Source organism: Panicum hallii, chromosome 5 (genome assembly GCF_002211085.1).
Source record: "Panicum hallii strain FIL2 chromosome 5, PHallii_v3.1, whole genome shotgun sequence".
NCBI lineage: Eukaryota > Viridiplantae > Streptophyta > Magnoliopsida > Poales > Poaceae > Panicum > Panicum hallii.
Genome location: NC_038046.1, coordinates 46,776,310 through 46,798,657, shown reverse-complemented (window position 1 = coordinate 46,798,657; position 22,348 = coordinate 46,776,310). Strand labels below are relative to the sequence as shown.

General features: G+C 46.7%; 1 protein-coding gene, 1 long non-coding RNA gene and 3 other non-coding genes across 5 annotated transcripts; 4 read left to right on the top strand and 1 right to left on the bottom strand.

Annotated features, from left to right (window-relative positions):
- Nucleotides 1-5,070: 5,070 nt before the first annotated feature.
- LOC112892020 lies at nt 5,071-9,633 on the bottom strand. Its single transcript, XR_003228645.1, has 3 exons — nt 9,346-9,633; nt 8,349-8,450; nt 5,071-6,734 (listed from the first exon to the last, which is right to left on the bottom strand). It is a non-coding gene; the product is annotated as an uncharacterized LOC112892020 (long non-coding RNA).
- A 403-nt stretch (nt 9,634-10,036) lies between these two features.
- On the top strand, nt 10,037-13,256 carry LOC112892672 (acidic leucine-rich nuclear phosphoprotein 32-related protein-like; the record flags this gene model as incomplete). Its single annotated transcript, XM_025959805.1, has 3 exons — nt 10,037-10,332; nt 10,482-10,863; nt 12,695-13,256. Coding segments are annotated over 3 exons (933 nt in total), but the record flags the coding sequence as incomplete, so codon positions are not given.
- LOC112896082 lies at nt 11,770-11,895 on the top strand. Its single transcript, XR_003229370.1, has one exon. It is a non-coding gene; the product is annotated as a small nucleolar RNA Z119 (small nucleolar RNA).
- Nucleotides 12,254-12,351, top strand: LOC112896076. The gene has a single exon (XR_003229365.1). It is a non-coding gene; the product is annotated as a small nucleolar RNA Z122 (small nucleolar RNA).
- LOC112896074 lies at nt 12,493-12,579 on the top strand. The gene has a single exon (XR_003229363.1). It is a non-coding gene; the product is annotated as a small nucleolar RNA Z122 (small nucleolar RNA).
- Nucleotides 13,257-22,348: the final 9,092 nt, after the last annotated feature.

The window sequence follows — 22,348 nt, the reverse complement described above, 5'->3', positions numbered from 1 at the left end:
TTGTGGAGATGAACCACGGGTCTACTTCAGGGTAGCGGGTGCTTCTCTCCATAAAAATCATCATGTCACACCGGAGGGTGCCCCCGGAGATGTATTCTCGGTAGGCATACTCCGGTGGTTCCATAACCCCAACGCGTTCCAGGCTGAGCAACAATAACTTGGGAAGGCCAGGCTCTGCGTAGCAGACTCCGTTGACCCATCCATTGTCAGCCATCTGGAACAGGGTAAAAAAATTAGTGGTGAGTGTTTGTGTGAGAAAAGAGCTAAGCCAGCGCAAATCCTAGGGCTTAAAAAGGGTTTCGCTCCTAGGGTCACGTCCTACGGCCAGCCTACGGCTCTGATACCACCTGAAGCGTCCCCCATCAGGGAAGACTTAAAAGTGTTGAATTATCAGTCCCAGGAGGCTGATAACACTTTTATTACATCAGATGGTACATCACCGTACAACTCTACGCGGTAATGGGCAGTGAAGCGCCACTATCGCGAGGATTACAACCAGAACCCACACAACTACACTAGCGACGAACAAAGGATCATCAGAGTCTTGCGCCATGCGGAATCCAACGGTGGCCTCAACCACAGGCAAGACTGGGTGCAGGACGAAACCCTACTCGTTGTCTTCGGGGACGTAGTCTGGGTCTTCCACTGTAAAAATAGGAATGGGGTGAGTACAAACGTACTCAGCAAGTCCAATCACACCCACGGAGGGGGGTAATACAGGAATTAATGCAAAGGGCAATCCAAGGATACGGTTAGGGTTTATTTGCGGAAAACTCAGTTATATGCAAGGGTTCATTTTGAAAACACTTTTCAAAACAAGTTTTTCCAATACCAAGAAGCACACGATGTTGATCCACACAGGATCCCAGTTTTAAACTGCTACCGGACTCCCCGTCCGCCGTAGCACACGGCACAACTGCCGGACACTTTTCCAAACAACTCACACTAGCCCATCCATTCCCAAGATAAACACTAGTTATGTGACCACACCGTAACTTGCCCAATACCGTGGGCACGGCTATTCGAATAGATTTTAACTCTGCAGAGGTGTGCAACTTTACCCACAGGTGGGGTACCACAGCACGAACACCTTAGTGCCGGTGCAGATCCCAACAAAGCCATTACCCACCTTAGCTAGACCTGACTAGCCACCACGGGATCCATCAAGGGGTCATTCGACCTAACTCCGAGGTTTAACCGGGGCATAAGTCACACAGAGCTTATCCCGTCTCCTTGATCACCCGTTGCTCTCAGCTCTCCTGATGGCTATCAGACTAACTAGTGGGATTTATGCTAAGCCGTTGCCCATACAACGGTCAAGCGGTTTGCACGACAGGAAGCTAGGTGAGATGTCACATCAACTCGGTCCTTAGGGGTGACAAGATGGATATCTCCCTTCCACGCTCAACCACACAGGTACGAGCACACCATCGGCAATTCACACAGAAATGCCATCCATCCCGTCTAACTCACTTTTCAAAACCACACTTTATCCCTTCCCACACGCACACACATTTTCTTTATAAAACCAGGTGGTCAAAGTATGGTTGTCACAACAAGGGTGGCTATCCTACCATGGTTACGGCACGCAAAACCATGCAACTTTATAAAACAGGCCATCGGGTTGTGTTTATAAAAACTAGGACAAAAACATGCATCAAAGGGCGGAATTGAACTTGCCATCGTCAAATCCTTGCGGGAGGTCCTGATCGTAGCACTGTCCCTCGGGCTCGGGGTCGCAGAACTGGTCCTCGTTCGCTTGGTCACAGTCGGGACCTTCCTCGTTCACTCCGTGTCCTACGACGCAAACAAACAGGCACACAATCAAGCACAAGAACTAAAAGCTTTTATCGTCGAGCTTGAATCGGAAATAATTTAGTTACGGAGGTCGGGGCAATATCTCTGGGTGGTTTCTTAATGGCATGGCTAAAACTATACTAGAAAGGGAGTGGTGAAGTTTCGGGTCGATCGGAGGTCGTTTCGCGCATAAAATGACGCACTAAAGAGGGTTTTAGGGGTTAAACGGGGTCTAAGGACCTGTTCGTAATTATCCAGGAAGAGTGAGGACTTATTTACGATTTCCTAAAGGTATCCTAAGTATGTTAAAGTGTGTCGAATATAACTAGGTTTGCGTATTGAGGGGTTTGTTTTGAAATAATAAAGAGAGTAGGGTCTCATTAGCAAAAGAAGTAGTTAAAGGAGAGGGGGGGGGGGTCCTTTGGGGAAAATAGGAAAACAGGAGGGGGTTTTGGGCCAAAACGGCCCCCTTTCTTCCTCCCCTCGCTAACAGGAACAGAGGAGGAGTGAGGAGGGGCGCCGGCGGCCAAATCCGGCCACCTAGGGCTCGGGGCGGCTCGGGTGAGAGGGGGAAAAGAGAGAGGGGGTCACGGGGAACTCGTTCCCGGCCTCACCTCGGGCCGGGGTGGTGCGTGGGGCGGGGCGACGGCGGGCCGTGGGTGGCGGCGGAGGTGTTCGCGGCGGCGGCACTGTGAGCCGGGGAAGGAGCGGGCGGTGGCAGTGAAGGCTGTGGGGAAGGAAGGAGCGGGATGGGAGCCTATTTATAGGCAGGGGAAGGCGGTGGGGAGGCGGGGCCGCGCGGTGACCGGCCTCCGGGCTCGGCGGGGCGCCATTAAAGGCGTGCGTCTGCTTGCCCGCGTCGTGACGCGGCGCGCGTGCAAGCACAGGACGGTGAGGCGGCGGCGCGTGCGGCGGGACGGGACACGGCACGGCGGGCGGCGCGTCGTTGCAGCTAGGCGTGCGCGTGTAGGCGGCGTGCGGCTCGGCGGGCGGCGCGCCACGCGGGAAAAACAGGGCGCGCGCAGGCGACGTGCTGCACGGCGGGCGGCGCGGCACGCGGCGCACGCGCGCGCGGGCGCGGGTGGCGCGACACGGCGTCGCGCAGGTCAGGGGCGTGGCTCGGCACGGCACGGCGCGGGGGCGTGGCGCGGCGCGACGCAGTGCACGACTGTGCGGCGCGGCCGGGCAGGGCTGGCGCGGTGGTGCGGCAGGGGTGCGCGGCGCGCACGGGCACACGCGCGTGCGTGTACAAGGGAGGAGGGGCCGAAGCTCAGTACCAAGCAGGAGGGGCGGCGCTCGGGAGCAGGGGAGAGGAGAAGGAGAAGAGGAAGGGAGGGAAAAGAAGAAAGGGAGAAAGAAAAGAAAGAGAAAAGAAAAGAAATAGAGGGAAAGAAAAGAGAAGGGAGAGAGAGGGAGAAAGGGAGGGGCGCGCCGGCGCCGATCGCGGAGGCGACCGCGGTCGGTCGGCCGCGCGCGTGCCTCGTTCGCGTGTGGCGGGATTCGTGTGCGCGACGCGCGCACGCAGCGCGAGGAGATCAGAGGGGGGAAAAGAAATGCGTCGGCGCCATTCGCGGCCGCAGCCGCGGCCGGTCGGCCACGCGCGCGGTATTCGCGCGAAGAAAAGAAGTCGCGCCGGCGCTAATCCCGGCGGGCGGTCGCGCGTGGGCAACGAGCCATCGAGCGACGCGGAGCGATCAGTTAGAGTTAGGGTTTTGACATCGGATCGTTTTTACGAACTATTCTAGCGCAGGATTTAATTAAGTGAATTTTCGGGGCGTCACAGAAACAATCTACACAAAAATAAATATTCTGATGCTATAATTTAGATCGAGTAAATTTAGAAGAGATAGTGGTACCTTTGGAGTGTTTCTCACCGGTTATCTTGCTCTAGAGACTTGTATAATAGTAGATCGACCTCAAACACTAGAAAGTTAGTCTCACAAGCAAATAACTAATAAAACAAGTAAGGAGCACAAGAGAGAGATAGAATTTGTCTCCCAAAAGAGCTACGTCTCCGTTGAGAAAGGATTCAAGAGACGGTGCTCAAGAACCCATATGCTCCTCTCTCAAGGGTGAGACCAACGATCAAACCTAAGGTCACTTACTATGTGTTCCTCCGAGAGGAATATCGATTATAAACTTCCCGTGGTGCTCACAACTTGCTTGAGCTCGTGAGCGAGCGACGCCTAGCTGTCTAGGAGCTTGAAGCTCCAAGAGTAACAAACTTGAATCCACCGGCTAGATGAGGATGATGTGCTCAAGAGATGGAACGGAAGCTTACTGGCGCAAATTTTTGCTCTTGCAACAATCTCACTTGAATCCCCAAAGAAAATCACTCAAGAATGAAGAAAGAGGGAGTGAGAGAGCTCTTCTTTTGGTTGTGGATGTTTCTTGTCGAAGTGAGCTAGAGAGCTGTGAGTGAAGGGGTATGGGGGGTATTTATACCCCCTCTCACAGAAAACTAGCCATTGTCTAAAGGGTACCCGAATACTCCATATATATGTTCGGATACTCCGGATACAGGGGCCCGGAGACTCCGGACTCAGAGCAATTTACGGACGGGGAACAGTTACCCGGAGTCTCCGGGTATATGTCCGTATACTCCGGACATCATTGTCTGGATATTCCGGACCAAGACCGGGACACTCCGAGTTTTGTAGGGATTTTCATAAGAAGGCTATTTATAGTGGTTGGTTTGATTCTCATGGTTTTTGTAGGTTCTCTTGAGCACAACTACCACGTCAACACCAGTAGATCAAAGTCCCTCTTGATAGTACGACGTTTCTATACTCAATTTCAATAAAAATCTAATTTTTCAAGTAAATTTGAAACGCCGCTTTTCATTTCCTTTTTGAGGGGTCATGCTTCATAATATGCTTTGTTGAATCACCCTTAGCACCTACACACATGCTGGATAACACGATTAAATATACATGTGCTTTGTCATCTACCACCAAAACATACTAAGGGGTCTAGATATCTTTCAATCTCTCCTTTTTTGGTGATTGATGACAATCCACGTGTATCTCATTTGATAATCATAAAGATTTAGTAAGAATTTTTCAGATTTTGCTAGACAGTATTCTGCTTCCTTCTAGGGATAATCCAATTTTTCGAAGCTTCTAGAAATCCTATCACGAGCTTCAAGTATTTTATATTGATCATTGTTCCAAAACTATGTATGTAATTTTTCCCAAAGTTTTTAGGATTTGTTAGGTATTTTTCATGGTTTAAACATTATCTGTGACTTTATAAAATTGTTCAGAACTGGAAAAATATTTTATCTGAATAATTCAGAAAGCTAAACCCCCTTTGGATGGACCGAGCCTGCGAGACCCGCCTTGGTGGCCCCGACCACAGCCTGCGAGGCCTCCTGGTGCACTACGCCCGCCCTGTCCCCATAAACCTGTGCGGAACTCTAAACCCCAAGCACACATGTGGCGGAACCGCCCAATTTATCCCATCTTAAGAGCGTTTGATCACCCTTTTACAAAGATCCAGCTAACTCTCTTAAAATGGAACAAATCCGGTAGTCCGTCAGGTTTCACCTGATTCAACCACTGTGCAACCATGTCTTAGACATGCATACAAGATCATTTTGCATAGGAGCATCAGATTTTACACACAGATATTGATTGTAGATTGGAAAAACAAGATGAGATTTATTACACCTTAAGCACAAACCTTAGTGCAAACTAGTTCTACAGAGTTTCACACATAGATCCCGCGGTCGTAGGGTTTGATTGTTAAACTTACCTTATTACAAGGTTTTAAGTTTTTGAAAACATCTAGAGGTATATGGACTCATGATACCCTCTAGGCTTTGAAGTCTTTGACCTCCAAGCTCCTCTGAGTACGAAGGTACTCAGCAAAACTGACCTGACTACACAAGTATAAAAGTAGGATCCAAGAATATGCAAGGCTTGTTGAGTGGACTGGTCTGTTGGTTGAAAGCATTGGACTTGAAATATATACATCTACTATAGAAGGAAACAACAATTAAACCGTAACCTATGACATCTAGTACCTCATCAAACCAGCATGTAATAAACTAGTTCAGCACTCAACTTTTATGATCATTGCATCTCGTTACTCTACGATGTTCAAGCGACATCAAGCGCTATTCATAACCAAGAAGTGCGACATCCTGCATGAGATACCTAGCCACACATCACGTACATGTTCCTAGCAAACCCTACGTGGTAACCTTTCATGAGGAAGATACTAAACCCTGAACTAGTCTACTCAGACCCAAGTTCGCAACCCCGTATTTGACCCTCCATCAGGCCCGATCACAATACGGGTTTCAGGCTATGACCCCCCCTCCCGTGGGGTAGAAATCCTGGTTCAAGTATTTAGGTCAACCACACTATTCGGCATACTGGTTCCATATGTCAGCATGTGACCAATATATCCAAAGCTTGATCAAGATTAAACATGCCATAAGTTCCTTATATCTTTCTTTCTGGAAGTGAGGACATAGCCAAAACTCCATTTCTGCTCTGCACTCAACAACCAGCCATACATTCCGCTCGATAGAGCGCATTTAAGAGGAACCTTGTTTTTAATTGAGCTGGGTATGACAGTATCGAGGTGCTGGAGCTAGGTATAGACTACGGTTGACTAATGTTTGACTAATCTTTTCTGAGTAGGTGGCAAAGATATCCTTAGCTCAAGAAAGGTATACATGCATCAAATAGCTTGATCACGCAACTCCTAGACCTAAGCATTCAGATGCAGTTCATAAAATATTAACATAAGTTAATCGAAAATAGTAGGCCTAGATGCTCCGGTGCTTGCCTGACTTCTCTTCACGAAGTGAAGCTTCGGCTTGGAGTTCCTTGGCAAACCTTATCTTGATCAACTTTCTTTCTCCTCTTCCAAAACTTCAGCCGTCGGATTGACGAGCTTGATCTAGACAACCTCGACTTTAGATTCTAAGAATATGATATGCAGAGTTAGTGCATACAGAACAATTTAGAAAATGAATCACAAGTTTCCTTCTCGATAAAGTTGCAATCCAACACCTAACTACCCCTCTAAAAACCCTAACACATTGTATCATGTTTATCTAAACCCTAAAACAAATTTTAAGCATTTATTTAAAGTGAGTTTCAATTATTCTACGCTAACAAACCCTAATTTCCTACTTATTATTATTTCTAAATATTTCTAATAATTGGTTAAGAATTATCCATATTTTATAATTATATGAAATAAGAATTTAAGTATTTATTTAAATCCTTTAAGAATAAAGGAATAAATAAATATTAAAATTTATTATAAATCTAGGATTATTATATTTTCAAGCATAACGGAAAATAAAAAACCTAACAAAATTTATTTGGCTATTTTTGGATTTTTTTACAATTTATAATAATTAAAAAATTTATCGAGCAAATAAATAAAATCTAAACTAGGTTTATTTGCACAAAACCCCCTAGAACTTTCTAATCTCTTGCACATCTACGCTTCCCCCCTCTCTCACTTACAGGTGGGCCAGCCACCTCTTCTTGCCTCCTCTATGCAAGGCTCGGCTCAATCCGAGGAACAGGGGCGGCGGCTCCTCCCCCTGGCTCGTCGGCGGCGAGCTTGCCGGCGGCCCAGGCCTGCCCCCCCGCCCCCCCTACAGTCAATCCGCGCCCCAGCTCGCACCTCCCCGCTCCTAACTGGCCCCCTCTCTTTGACTCTGCCCCTCGCAGAACCTGCCCACGGCGGCAACCCGAGGGCCGGCGAGGAGTGAACTGCGGTGGCGCACGGCCACAGAAGAACCGGCCCATCCGGATACCCCACGCTGCGAGCACCCCCACGCTGCCAGAAAACCACCAGAGCCCTCACGCGCGACCAAGCCCCACCGGAGCAGGGCTCCCCGCGGTGGCGCCCATGGCGCGGAGACGGGCTGCGGCGAGAGCCGCGTTCTGGTTCGGCCAGAACCGCTCCCGGACAACAAACGGCGGCATAAGCACCACACTCTCCCCTATGCCCCCCAACGCGGCACCTTACACAAGGAAAAAGGCCCGGACATCTATCTCACCAAAGGCCCGGCGCCTTCGGCTCGACGGCGGACAGGCGGCGAAGGCGATGGTGGTGTGGCCGCTGTAGCAGAGGGTAGGGGCCGGGATAAACTCAAACTGGTTGATGGTGGCTTTCTGGTGGTGGGGGTCGGAGGAATTGGACGGGGGCTGAGGGATGGCGGCGAATTTCTCCGGCGAAGGAAGCTCGGCCGAGAAGGGAGCAAATGGCAGGAGGAAGAAGAACATGCCCCTTGGAGGGTTTTTATTTGAATCGAACCACCTTTCCTCAAGGCCACCTCATGCTTGATCAATTCGTTCTGGCTCAAGCTCGAATAATCGACGCGTGGCATGCTTTGAATCTCGCCGGGAACTTGAATGGCGGTTTGGGGAAGAAGATAAGAACGCCCGGTACTGTAGCTGTCTGAATGGGGTGCATTTCACTGCAGACCCCGAAATTTGAACCCTAATTTCTCCACATTTCGCTACTAAACATTGAAATCCACCAAAATACAAGTTGTAGAGAATTCATCCAGATACCTGTTTTACATTGTACACTTTCCTTGATTCGAGCTTCATCCTGTTCAAAAAGAGCTCTGAACATTGCTGTTTGCATGGAGTCAAAACTGAATGTTTCTGAACCTGAAACTCGCAGTGCATTTTTCTCAAAATTCTTCCACAGAAAATCAAAATATCCAAAAAGCAAAGTTGTAGGTTTGACAATTATCTAAAACCTTTGCTTCAGGAACCCTTGCTTAGTTGTTCTCTAACCCTTCCAAATATTGCTATGAACAGTAAGGGTTCAGGCAGTTTTTCTGAAATTTCTGAGTTTTGATTCAAACTGCCTATTTTTTAAATTGATTTTGAATGACCTTCCAAAGGTTTTTACCCACAAAAATGGATCCTCATTGCTTCCCAAGAATCCAGCTTTACAATTGAGTACTTTTCATCCAAGGTAGATGTAAAAATTTCATTTTATTTAGGCTCCAAGTTGAGCATTTATCACTGTATAGCCACACTTGGAAAGTGTTGAGCTGTTTCACTATTTCCTTCAAACTTTGAGCCCTTCGAATAAATGCTTATGATCTTCAAAACACCCCAACTTTGGTTGCACTACAAAGTATGTACTTTGTACTAAATTTCCATGTAGATTCATGGTTGACTTGCTTAGCAATATTTCAAAATGTAAGCTGTTGAACATTGCTAAGTAGTTATGTTTGTCAATTCATGTGACCCTTCAAATTCAACTTCTTTCTTATGGAATTTGAATTCCATACTTCAAATTTGAATGTCTGTTATTGAAATATGCTGTTTGACACTCTTCAGAGAGTTTGATATTCAAATTTTCCAAAATTTGGACAAAGTTTGACCAAATTTGACCCCATTTGATTTTTCTTCACTCGTTTTCCTTTCGTTTTCTGTTCTTCTTTCATTTCCATCTTCTTAACCCTAATTACTTAGAATTAGAGTATCTCCAAGAGTCCAGCTATCCTGATTTGGCTAGCTAAAAAAAGAGGAACACCTTAGAAATACTGACCGTCCCCGCTATTCCCCTCGCTATTCCACTGACCGTCCCCGCTATCTCGCTCAGCAAAGATCCCGAGCCAAGAGGGCTCCATATCTTCTCATCCCGTGCGCTCCACTATCGCCCCTCGCTTGCCATGGAGGACGTGCCCCTGCCTGCCGTGGAGTCCGGAGCGAGAGAGGAGGAGGCGGCCGCGGGAGGTCTAGGCTGGGTGCTGCTGCCGGAAGTGGATGATGTTATGGGGCCCACACGTCTATGAGTTGGAGAGAGGAGTGGAGAGAAGAGAGTTGGATAGGAAGAGTGAGATTTGACTTCTAGCCAAATATAGAGAAAAAATTTTAACTAAATGGATAGCTAAGAGGGTGTTTAGTTTTGGAGGGTTAAACTTTAGTCCTGTCACATCAAAAAGAATTTTATCATTTAGAAGTATTAATTAAAATCTAATTACAAAGCTAATTGCATAATCTCTAGGCTAATTCCCGAGACAAACTAATAAAATATATTAATTCATGATTAGTGGAGGGTTACTGTAGCATCACTATATCAAATCATAAAATAATTAAGCTCATTAAATTCGTCTCGTGAATTAGCGTCCATTTGTGCAAAAATTTTATAAACAGAATTTATTTAACAGGATAAATTTTATCTTTTCGGAACTAAAGGGTCTAAACGGAAATATAAAGTGTGAGAACTGGCTTAGGGTTTGGAGACGCTCTCCGTGCTTTTAGTTGTCACATCACGTCCCCTGTTGCCTCGCCTATGCCTGCGCACACTGCCGCCGCCGCTGCGGAGCCGCTCGGCCGCGCCGAGCGCCGTCGCCCCTTTCCCGCGTCCGATTCGCAGCAACCCGCGATCAATCAAGCGTGCAGCCATCACCACGAGCATCACCACGCCGAGCCGCACCTACTCCACCACCCAGCATCTTCTTTCGCCACCTGACGAGCCCCGCCACCGCCGCCGGGCTAAATTCCGGCCAAATCTAATCCTTCTCCGCCGTCGGTGAGCGCCCCATCTCCTCTCTCTCGAGCGCCCCTCGTCCGAAGTCCCCGGCCGCCGGAACGCAGGCCAGCCGTAGCGCCCAGAGCCGCCGCCGGTCACGCACACGAATTCGTTGTATGATAATTAAACAAATCTGATTTCGCTGCAAGAATTCGTGTGCCTGAGATCAAGCCAGAGGTGGAGGTGGAGGCGGACGAGCGGGCGACGGAGATGGTCGGCAAGAAGGCAGTGGCCGCCAAGAAGGCGGCGGAGGCGGATGAGGTGGTGGACGGCGAAGAGGAGGGGGAGGTGGCTGCCGATGGGGAGGATGACGGGGAGGATGCAGTCGATGGGGAGGAAGATGGCGACGAGGATGATGAGGGAGAGGGCGAGGAGGACGATGAGGAAGAGGATGTGCAGGGGGAGGAGAAGGAGGCGGCGGGGGTCATAGAGATCTCCGACGAGGATGACGATGACAATGGGGAGGCGGCGAGCGGTGACGGCGATGATGACGATGACGACGACAACGATGATGGTGAAGACGACCAGGAGGTATAATTCCGTGCTGGTAGATCTGTGTACTGTTGCTTCTGTATGCATCTTTTTTGTTGTTAATCTTGTGCTGCGATTGATTCCTCAAAAAATATCTAGATCTGTCATGCTCTGTTCACGGAAGAACAGATTTTCGTAGTGCTTTCTTCTCAGATAACATGCATCTGTTTAGTTCTTACGTTTTCCCGTATGTCTGAGTGTTTCGGGCAGCTTTCTTGTCGTAGCCTTATATGTGAAGGTTAAAAACTCTCGCTCTACTTCCTGTGATTTCTACCTTGTTAGTGCAAAAATTAGTGTCTTCGGATGTCCATGTCATACTAAGGCTTAGACATCTGGATCTGTCTAAATAAAGTTTTTTGGCCAACTCTGCAAAAAAGATTTCGGAGTCTATGTTGTTCGTTAGATCTGGGGATTGTACCCTGCCGCACACTATTTGCCTGCCCTTTCACTGGTCTTGTTGTTTGTAGTTGCCATTGAAAAGATGCAGGAGTTTTTATTTGCATTATCGACTTGTCTTGCCTTTTTGGGTGGTCTGTGGTGTGTAGCCCATCAGAGGCCCATCCGGTTTCTCCAGAATATTCCCTTGGATTTGTTTTTTATTTTATTTTTTTGTTTTGACGAAAAGAAACATTTGTTTTTGACTTCTTATGTTCATGAGCTATACAACTGAGACTAATATGTCTTAATCTTATTTTAAGGATCCAACTCTAAACATATGGGCTTGCTTCATGCAGTTCATTCCGGCTTTCAACTTATGTTTGGAATTTTGACTCTGAACATCTGGGCTGCAAGAGATCTAACTATTTTGAGACTTTTACCATAGTAGCCTTTTTAGAACTGAAGTTTGCTTAACTCTTCAAAAATGGAAATTGTTTGTTAAGATTTTCTTGAGGCTTAATCATGTGCTTTTGGAGATGATCATTCTTATCAGAGGTTGTTTCTGGAGAGCGTCTTCCTTAGGCATATGGGCTGGTGCCTACCCAAAGATCTCCTAGTGCTGCAAAAGAACTGATTTGCCATTCTGATCTAAAGGATTTGTTGCATACTTGTACCAGCTATTCATGGAGGAATATGGGCTGACTATTTCAGCATAACTATCTAAGAGCCCATTGATGTCTTTAGTTATTTTGTTAAATCTACGCAATTGGAAACTATCAGTTTTCTTGCGGCTTATGCTGTGTGCCTTTGGAGCTGATGATTTCTATCAGAGGCTGTTTCTGAGGATGAGCTCTGCAAAGAAACTGATTTGCTGTGTGATCAAAAGCACCTGCTCTGTTTTTCCTCTTTTGAAAAATAGAGCTTTGTTTCAAGTGGCCTAATTTCTGGTAAAATGGAAAAAGTTATTGCTATCCAGTGCAAAGAGTGAGAGCACCTTATCCTCCATGCTCTTGCTGGGAAATGACGAGAACATATTCTAAGGTTGTTTCTTAAGGTAGATAAATGTTATCTACCTCTTGATTATACCTTGCACGTCAGTCTGATCCCATACTCTGTAGATCTGAGCCTAATATACATATGTATTAATCTTTTGGTGAATCAAGTCAGGTTTCTTGAGTTTTTCTGGTTGTTTTTTTTCTTCAGAATTTTTATGTCGGCGTGTTTGTATGGTTACTTACTTATGCTGCTGTATTTGGGAAGTGATGAACAATTCATTTCAGATATCCTTTTATGGATTTATGTATATGATGGAAAATTGCACGTCAGTCTGATCCCATAAACTTATTTGGCATTAAGGATTTTGATTGAACTATCTTTAGAAAGATGAAGCGGATTGCTTTGACATCCTTGTGAGATCTGGACTATGGTGGTTACACTGGTTGAAATTCTGCAGGAGGAACTGGGAACAGAGTATCTGGTCCAGCCTCTAGGTCGGGCTGAAGACGAAGAGTACTCCAGCGACTTTGAGCCGCAAGAAAATGGTGATGGCAGCGAGGATGAGGAGATTGACAAAGAAGATGATGCTGATGATGGTGAGGATTCTGTGAAGGTGCAGTCCTCTGCAAAGAGGAAGAGGTCAGGTGATGATGACGACGAGGGGGATGATGATGGTGACGACGACGATGATGGGAGGCCACCATCAAAGTGATAGCCCGACTCATGTCTTGGATATTTGACCTTGTGCAGGGTGCTAAGGAAGAAGGAAAATAATAATTCCCAGGTCGTTGGTAAATGGTTGTAGCAGCTGAAACTTTGAGAGTCCAGTGTTCATCGTGGTAGTTAGTGTCTACCGCTGATGTTGGTTAACAGCCTCCCAAAACTTGATGTATGGGGGTTAAAAACATGAAGCTTGGTTTATGCTTGTGTAGCTTCTAATTCAGGTCTGTGGATGCTTCTGAATCTTGGTCATCACACACCTTTTGAGTGCTATCGTTATTTGCTCGCTTCGTGAATAAGATTTGCATATTTCAGATGGTAATTCTGTATTTGTAGTAAAGGTAGATATTAACTTCAATTGGGATTCTGCCCAAACTTCTGAAAACTCGCCTGATTCAAGTTGCCGTTCGATCTGGCCTCTGCACACATCAATCTGACCTCAAAGTTGTCTCAACCGAGTGCTTTTGCTGGTCCAAAGAAAATGAAATTTCTCAAAATATTGGGAGAAACACTAGAACGTTCGGTTTCTTTATTACAGTTTATTTTCTTGTTTATCTATGCTCTTTTCTAGAGAAAGAAGTTAATTGCTAATTGTTATTTGTTTAAAAGTCATTCTTCTGTATTTAGCCTATGCAAACCTTTCACTGTCATTTAAATCTGGTTGCCCATCTGTGGGCTATTGAGTAGCTTCTGAGCTGGGGCCTCTCGTGGTCAATGACAATGGAAGATGGAACCGTTTATACTTGAACAAAATTTTCATGGAATAAATTGAAGGTCAGCTAGCCTCACTCACTCTTCTTCTACATGAAGAATGCTGTATTACCTCCACACACGTCACATCAGTGATGCTACTACTAATAAAATTAAACCTATAATAACAATTGCATCTCCATGCTTGTTTCATATAAACTTTCTTCATTGGCTGTTCTTTTTTCTGGTCGTTTCTTCTCTCCGTATCAGCATGCAACTCAATTTGCCATGCTTGTGGTTCCTCTAGAAATGTGAGCGTGTATCAAACCAGGTGATGGCTTGCATTGGATATGCATTAGCATGCAGTTCTCTTGCATTTTATCTGTAAAAAAAAACTCAGGCGAGATATTTTTCATGGATTGATGTATGCTACCAAATAGTTTTGTGGTCTTTTCAGAAAATGAAGCTTAACTTAACTGCTTCAGAAAGTATCCAGTAAGCTGTTACTCATCTTATAATAATATATATCACCGGAGGCCAACCTGCTCTTCTTGGAGTCCACCTGTGACCTGTTGGCATTGGCTTTTCATATATAGATACCACCTCCGCCCTAGAAAACGTGGATGATCGCTTTGTCGATATTGATCTTCATCTCATGATTTTTACTGAACAGAATATCACGTTTGAGTTGCTCTTGCTTATTAACCGAAATTATAAAATGCTGCAGCCGAGGACACCTACACCTACACCTTCTTATAAGGCCATTTTAAGGTTACGTTTGGGATGGCTCCAACTCTATCTGGAACAGCTCCACTCCAAAACTTCTGGTGGAGTTAGCTCTGGGTAGAGTTGGAGTAGGTAGAGTTAGCTCTGAGTGAAGTTGGAGCTAGGTTAGAGCAGGTAGAGTTAGATCTGGGTAAAGTTGGAGCTGAAGTTGGAGGTAGAGTTAGGGCGTGTTTGGCATGGCTCTGCTCCGTCCCGGAGCTGCTCTGCTCCAGAACTCCAGGGTGGAGCAACTCTGCTCTGGAGTTTTTGTGGTGTTTGGCAAGATTGGTGTTCACGGCTCCAGAAAAGAGGTTTTTGAGTGTGGAAAGATATTCTTACCCCTGTTTGTTGAATGTATGTTTGTTGAGCATGGTGAAGCATATGTAATTGTTTTTGCCATTAATTCATCAAAGGAAATTGAAATATTCGCCCACGATACTGAGAAATGAGTCATTGTACTGATCACAATTACTAAAATATTACAAGGCCATTGTCTTCATCTAACCTTCTAACTAAACATTAGATTCTAATTCCAAGCTAGAGAAAGAGATGTCGCTATTCTATCGCGAAATCCATCCATGGTAAGAAAGCTTGCTTCAGTTGTTGAATCATCAGAGGCATGTGGTGACACTGCATACTTGTTGTACCTATCAGGGATCGTAGGCACGAAGTTAGGATCTCGATCAAAGTTAGCAAAATCCACATCACCACTTGAGTGCTCACGAATGAAATTGTGGAGGACCATAGTGGCAGCAACAATCTTTTTTTGTGTGTGCATGGTATATTTAGGCATCTTGTACAATATTTGCCATTTCATCTTCCATAGTCCAAATGTCCGCTCAATAATGTTACGAACAGACGAGTGCACCCGATTGAACTTCTCCTTTGGACTATTAGGTTCCATACCTCTATGCCACTCGGGCAAATGATATCTTTCACCTTTGTATGGAGCCAAGTATCCCGGGCGGTTAGGATAGCCCGCATCTACAACATAGTACTTCCCTTCTGGAGGATGTGGGAAGTGATCTTCATCTACCTCAAATGCATGGTACAATACACTTGTGTCATGGTAAGACCCCGGTTGACCAGCAGCCACATAGGTGAAACGCATATCAAAATCACAAACAGCAAGCACATTTTGAGTTGGAATGCCCGTCTTTCCAATGTACCTAACTTGTTCATCAGGTGAAACAGAGACACGAATATGAGTGCCATCAAGTGCACCAATGCAATCCTTGAAGTGTGGATACGCTCTTTTATCATTCCGAATCCTCTTGTGGATGGTGGGAAAATTAGGATTGGTTGGTCTCAAGTACTGTTCAGCCATCGCCACCAGACAATCTAGCACCTCATGGAATTTTCTACTAATAGTTTCTCCTGAGTGTTTGAACTTGTTTTGGCACCTCCAATTGGACTCACAACCGGAACAAATGAATAGGAAAATTGCAAGTATCTCATAAGTATTCATATGTTTGGGACGAGTCTATCTTTCATCCCTTTCTCAACTTCAGCATACCCAACCGAATTCAAACACGTGTTGGGACGATTCCCTCTACGAACTTGTTCAGCAAATAATTTGCAAAGTTCCCGAGTGTTCACAGCATTCCAATCAATTTCAACCATCTAAAACAACTTAGAAATCATCAATTTCTATCCTCTAAAACATCCCCAATAACATGTTGCTGACACCTCTCAGCAATATTTTAAAAAATGGAGAACAAAATAAATTCAGAGGAAGCTAAGGATGCATATATGCTGTGTGCACCACTACTTTATGCTGCCACATGCTTCCATGCATCAGAAAATACTAGTGCTGGTATAATAGTTGTTGGCTTCATAAGATCTATACTACATGTTGCAGATAAAATAATATGACTTGTTCAAATGCACACTTGTTCAAATGCACGATATCCAAGTAAGAATTTTTTGCAAGTTTGATATGTAACCCACTGGAGAAATAGTATTTAGCATGTTGGGTTCTATACATTTATGATTAGAGATAGAACACTTATATATATTAAGGGAAAACTTGCACATGTGTCCTTTCAAATCATGATATATACATTAAAATCATCCACCAACAAACAGATACAAATACAAATAATCACAGTACATGGCCTTCCATCCTATAGTAAAAGAAAGCTTAATCTTTAATCATCTGTACAAAATGCTTAAAAGGAGCACATCAAAACAGAGTAATGCCTACTGCTAACCTTGCCGGCGGAGGGACACGCGGCGGGGGGCGATGCGGCGGGCGGGGGGCAGGGCCGATGCGGCGGGCGGGGGCCTACACGGGCGGGGGGCGATGCGGCGGGCGGGGGCCTACACGCGGCGGGGGGCGATGCGCCGGGCGGGGGGCGATGCGGCGGGCAGGGGCCTAGACGCGGCGGGGGGCGATGCAGCGGGCGGGGCGGATGCGGCGGCGGGCGGAGGCGCCGGGGGCCGATGCGGCGGGGGGCGGGGAGATGCGGCGGGGGGGGGGGGGAGATGCGGCCGGCGGGGGGAGATGCGGCGGGGGGAGACACGGCGGGGGGCCGGAGGCTGGCGGGGACTCGGAGGGCGGCGGGGGCCCGGAGGAGGGGCGGCGGCGGGTGGCCTCCCGGGCGGCGGCGGTTAGGGCAGAACGGGCGGTGGAGAGCTGTGGGTAGCGGGAGAGACGGGAGAGACGAGTTCGGGAGAGAAGAAAAGAACCAGAAACAAAACGTTTTCTTTGTAACGAGTGGCACTGGCGGGTAAATTCACTGGAACTCCACGACGACGTTCGTAATAGGAGCATTTGGAGCTGGAAACCTGGTGCTCCGTTGCTCCGCTCCAAGATACACTACTGGCTCCGGGAGCATTTTGCTCCGAAGTTGGGATGTTTGGCTGGCTCTGGCCTGCTCCCCTTTGGAGTTGAACTCCAGAGTCATGCCAAACACGCCCTTAGTTTTGGATGAAGTTGGAGCTAGATTTTTAAGGTGCTACTTTAGCTTTGGACGGCACCTTTACCTCTGGATGAAGTTGGAGCTAGGTTTCTAAGGTGTTTGACTATGAGGTGTTCTCAACTCCAGAAAATATGATTTTCAGGATGTATTGGCATTGTTGCCCTGGTTCGCAGGACCCACCTGTCATACACTTTTTTTTCTTATTTTTCTTTTGACGGTCAGCACCCATGGCGCCTCGTTGGCCACGGCAGCTCCCCCCGGCGGTCGGCGCGCACCGACGCGACGCCCGGCAGCGGCCGTAGCGCCGCGGCCTCGGTGTCCGCGAGCTGCGCCGCGAAGCTGCTATGCTGCTTGCCTACGTGAGATAGGAATGGAACAGGTGCTGGTTCTTGCGGTAAAGAAATCGGAGGGAGATCAGAGCAGAGAGGTGAGCTGAGGTGTCCTGCCCCCTTACAAGAACAGAGAGGGGCTGGCGGTGGTTTCTGGTTGGGGGAAAAATTGAGCACGGAAGGGATGCAGCTTTGCTTGGTGGATTGCTCGGTAGAGAGAGAGATGAGCACGGAAGGGATGCAGCGTTGCTTGGCGGAGGGGCGGCGCACGGCGGAGGGGCGACGCACGAGGCAGCGCATGGCGGAGGGGAGGACGGGGGCGGATGAGGCCGCCTCCTGGCGGCGGGGTGGCGCGCCCTGACCGGCGCCGGCGGTGGGAGCCGAGATGCCGGCGTCGGGAGGGAGTCGGGAGGGAGGGAATTTGACTGAACTCCACGTCTAAATCGATATTCGATGGTTCTAGAGCTGCAAAAAGAGGTGTTTTAGAATTCCAAACCAATTTGAACTATAGCTCCAGAAAATTCCATAGAATTTTGGAGTTGAGTTGTTTGACTATAAATTATTTGAAATTGATGGAGTTCAGAGCTATGCCAAACAGACACTAAATGCTAAACAGACCCTAAATTGGTTCATTACCTTCCCTTAGATCGCTGGAGAGAGCTTGCAGGTAAGAGGCAGGCAGCCCGTTTTCACCCAACACATATATTGCAAAGATTGAAATTCCCCGCAATGAAAGATATCATCTTTCGCCCTTTTTTTTAATGATCGGTAGCATCAGCATGCAAAATAGGAAGGAATCCTATCTTTCCACTATCCACTATTCTCTAGTCAAAAAGCATTAGCCAAAAATATATGCAGGTCCTTTTCTCTGCAGTCTTTGGTGGCCACAACAGAAGGATAATGCTACTGCCTTTGTTAGGTCCTGAACCAAGTTCATGGGGGGCTCTTATTCTGTTAGCAAACGCATCAGACCAATTGGAACTGGAATAATTCTTTTCTTTTGGCGCTGAAAAAGCAAAACACAATCAATTATAGTGAGGGTCAAAGAGTAGAAGTCATCTTGCAATGAAAAGAGAACGGTGAAAAGTATTAATTTTTAAGAATAGTGGAACACCCACAAAAACACATGAAAGTCTATGAGGCGAGCCACAGCAGTAAATGCGTGGAACACATGCAACCCAATCTTTATAATTAATATACTGATTAACTATGGAGAAAATTATGATTATGGTACCGGCTAACTACGATGAAACAGATCATTATGTTCCTCAGCTTGCTGAAGTGGTTTATGAGCGCAACAATCAGTTTGAAAGAAACCAGCATATATCAATCTAAAAGATTTATTTTGGGAATTCAGAAACCATCTTTTTTTATTATTTAGAATTGACAAAAAAATAAAGGCTAAATACATTCATTTAGAATCATCTTTATAATCTTGGCCTTCCTTTCAAGTCACAGTGGCAACCATGGTAGCTAAATAATCAAGTTGGCCACCTGAAAAGTCTGAGGTTACAATATTTATACATTGGCAATCTTTACACAAAATGAAGATTACAAATTCAAACTTTTTGCAATGTTCATTTGATACAGTACCTATTGTAGGTTGCTGGACGGTTCGTTGAGTACGAGGGACTGACAATGGCCAGAGGAGCAGGCCATGACTTATCTCAAGACAATCCAGTGTAGCAGTGAGGGCGCTTGTACTGACAACGCATGGTAAGCAAGTCTAACCAATCTAATCAGATCGGGTCAAGTGCTCCATCAAAACCTAAACAGTACAAAAGATTACACCCTACACAATTGCATAAGATGCAGAGGTGTCGCTTTCTTCTGCAGCACCAGACGCAGAGAGGTGTTGAAGCCATCATCACACAGGGACGGACTCCGTCACCGTGCTCCTGGCTCGTACGAAGCCACATCTTGTTATACGTCTTACGTATATTTTAATTCCGACAATTAATATTTTAATCATAACAAATTACGGTGATCTTGTGTTTTGTTGGATTCGGACTAGCTGAAACCAGATAAAATGATCGAAATAAAACTCAAGCTCAATGTAGTAGTAATCTTAGAGTAACAAGTTAGAGTAACGGAGTAAGAAGGAGAACAAGCCGAATAAGCAAAAGAATAAATAGCCAAATATTCTCTCCTCCAAGCTCTAGGGCTTTATTTACAGGGAGCAGGAGGAGGTTGTTTATATTTATTCAATTGGTGGGTCAAATATTATAAGTAGGTCCTTAAGATTTATAAAGAAGTCCCTGTAACTTATAAACACATCCCTTGACGCTGCAACTAAGTGTCTAGACCTCATAAATGAGCCCTTGGATCCCTAACTTAGCCTCTTTTATACTCTTTTATATAAATGGGGTCCCTAGCCTTAGCTGACGGCCTAGGCACACCCCAACAGCAACCCCTCAGCTATTTGGTCTTGGCTAGCACAACAAGTCCGAGTAGCTGATCTTGTTAAAAGAGGCATATCTACAATCCGAACTCCGGTTGCAAGAAATATCCTTTGCAACCCATCATGTGCGTCTCGCTAAAAACTCCATCCTAAAAATCCAGTAGGAAAAAAGGGCATGGAGAAAAGAGCACGCACATGTTTGAATTTGCACAAGTGCCAACTTTAGGTTATACCTGAGCTTCGGCCAGCGAGTGGCTCCATTTCCATGCTTCAAATAGTAGACCTTGCTACAAAAGCTAGTGGTCGAAGTAGTTGTAGCCGAAGGTGCCGCAACATCTTCAAGCCTTATCTCACGAGCACCGGGCAAGACTCTCTCATCTAGGATGGACTTGTCCTCCAGTATGCCCTCTAGCCCACTCTTGGCTAGTGTTTGTCAGATAAGTAGTTGAAGTAGTCGGCATAGATGACATAGATGTTGTAGTTGTAGCGATGATCGAAGGTGATGTAGTTGTCAAGCACTCGAGCCATTGAAGGTGATGATGAACCGGCAGGCCCCTCGAGCCGAAGTATCGACCAGGGCGAAGTCGTTGATGATGCCGAAGGTCACGGCGAGTCCCTCGAGCCGACGTAGCGGCAGAGGTAAAGTTGTTGACGATATGCCGAAGGTCACAGCGAGCCCCTCGAGCCGACGTAGCGGTGGAGGCGAAGTTGTTGACGATATGCCGAAGGTCACGGCGAGCCCGTCGAGCCGACGTAGCGGCGGAGGCGAAGTCGTTGGCGATGCCGAAGATCACGGCGAGCCCTTTGAGCCGACATAGCAGCGGAGGCAAAGTTGTTGACGATATCGAAGGTCATGGTGTCGCTTGATATGAGCAGAGACTTGTCGTTGCAGCGACGTGCGGCTGCTCGAAGGTGATGTAGCCTCGGGGCCGTATACATGTGTTAGGTTGGAGTTTTGCTGCTTGCTTGCTTGTGATGAGCTTGCTTGCATGTGACCTGCTGAATGGCGTTGCTTAATGGCTTCTGATTCTTGCCGTGAGCTTTTCCTTCGCTTGAAGTTTCTTTGATTGAAGCTGATCTGTGCCATTGGTTTTGGATGTTCATAATTCAGCTAGTGACCTTCGCTTGGTGTTTAGCCTGCAGTTCTCAGCCTTGTTGTCATGTAGCCTGCTTATTATTTTCCTAGTCGAAGGTGATGGGATGATTGAGCCTGCTTTGATCGCCAGCTTCGCTAATATATATAATGGACTGCTCTTATCTGTAGCATGTCTACTTCGATCGGAAATATTGAACTGTCGGCACCTTCGCTTGTTCGCTTGGGGAAAAGTGAAAATCAGACGATCATTAACTTGCTCCATGTTCGAAGGTAACACGGACAGACATATATATAGCTGCTGCTTCGGTGCATGTTGATCTGGGTCTGCCAGTTTCCGTTGACCGTTGGCCTTTGGCTTAGCCTGGCGGCTTTGTGCCACGTTCGAAGGTGAAGCTGCTACGGTTTTTCTTTGCTGCTTCTATTTTTGCTGGTGCCGAAGCTTCACGGTCTGACACGACAACAGTAGGGACTCCTTGTTGAAAACAACAATGCCTAGTAACTTTTTCTCTTGCATTTTCCTTCTCTGGGATGATAGGTTCGTATTTTTGCAATTTTTTTCTTTGACCGAAGGTGCTCAGCCATCAATTTTGGGCTTTTGCAAGTGGTTGGTGACCTTCGCTGTTGTCCTCTCTGTTTTTTTTAGCTTCTAACACATATCTTGTTTCAGCTTAACGCCGCACGATAGCGCGGAAGCTTCGCTCGAAGGATGCCCGAACACAACAGTAGCTCCGCATCGCGCAACGCGCCACGGCGACACAGTCGCGGCAGCTTCGCAACGCTACGTTTGCTTGAGCTTCCTGATAGGTGGTGGCTAAGTGGTGTTTTAATGCCCGGCGGCTTTGCGTGCATGCGGAGGTGACATTAGCAGTATTGCTGCTGAGTAGCTAAAGTTGCCAAAACTGCTGGATGGGAGGAAGGAGTGCGCAGTCGAAGGTGAGCTGCTAGCTTCTTTTTTTGCTTTAAGGTGATAAATGAGCTTCGATGAGATTGGCTGATTTCCGTTGGCCAGAAATGAGCGGCACGGCAAAAGTAGCTGCTGCCACGCGGAGGTGTGGTGCTTTGTCCTGGCATTACTACCGAAGGTTACGACAGCTTAGTATCTTTACGAGAAGGTTAGTGCTGAACCATCTTGTTGCCTCCGTCACCCTCGTAACCTTTTCTTAGTGAAACATGCCATATCGTATCA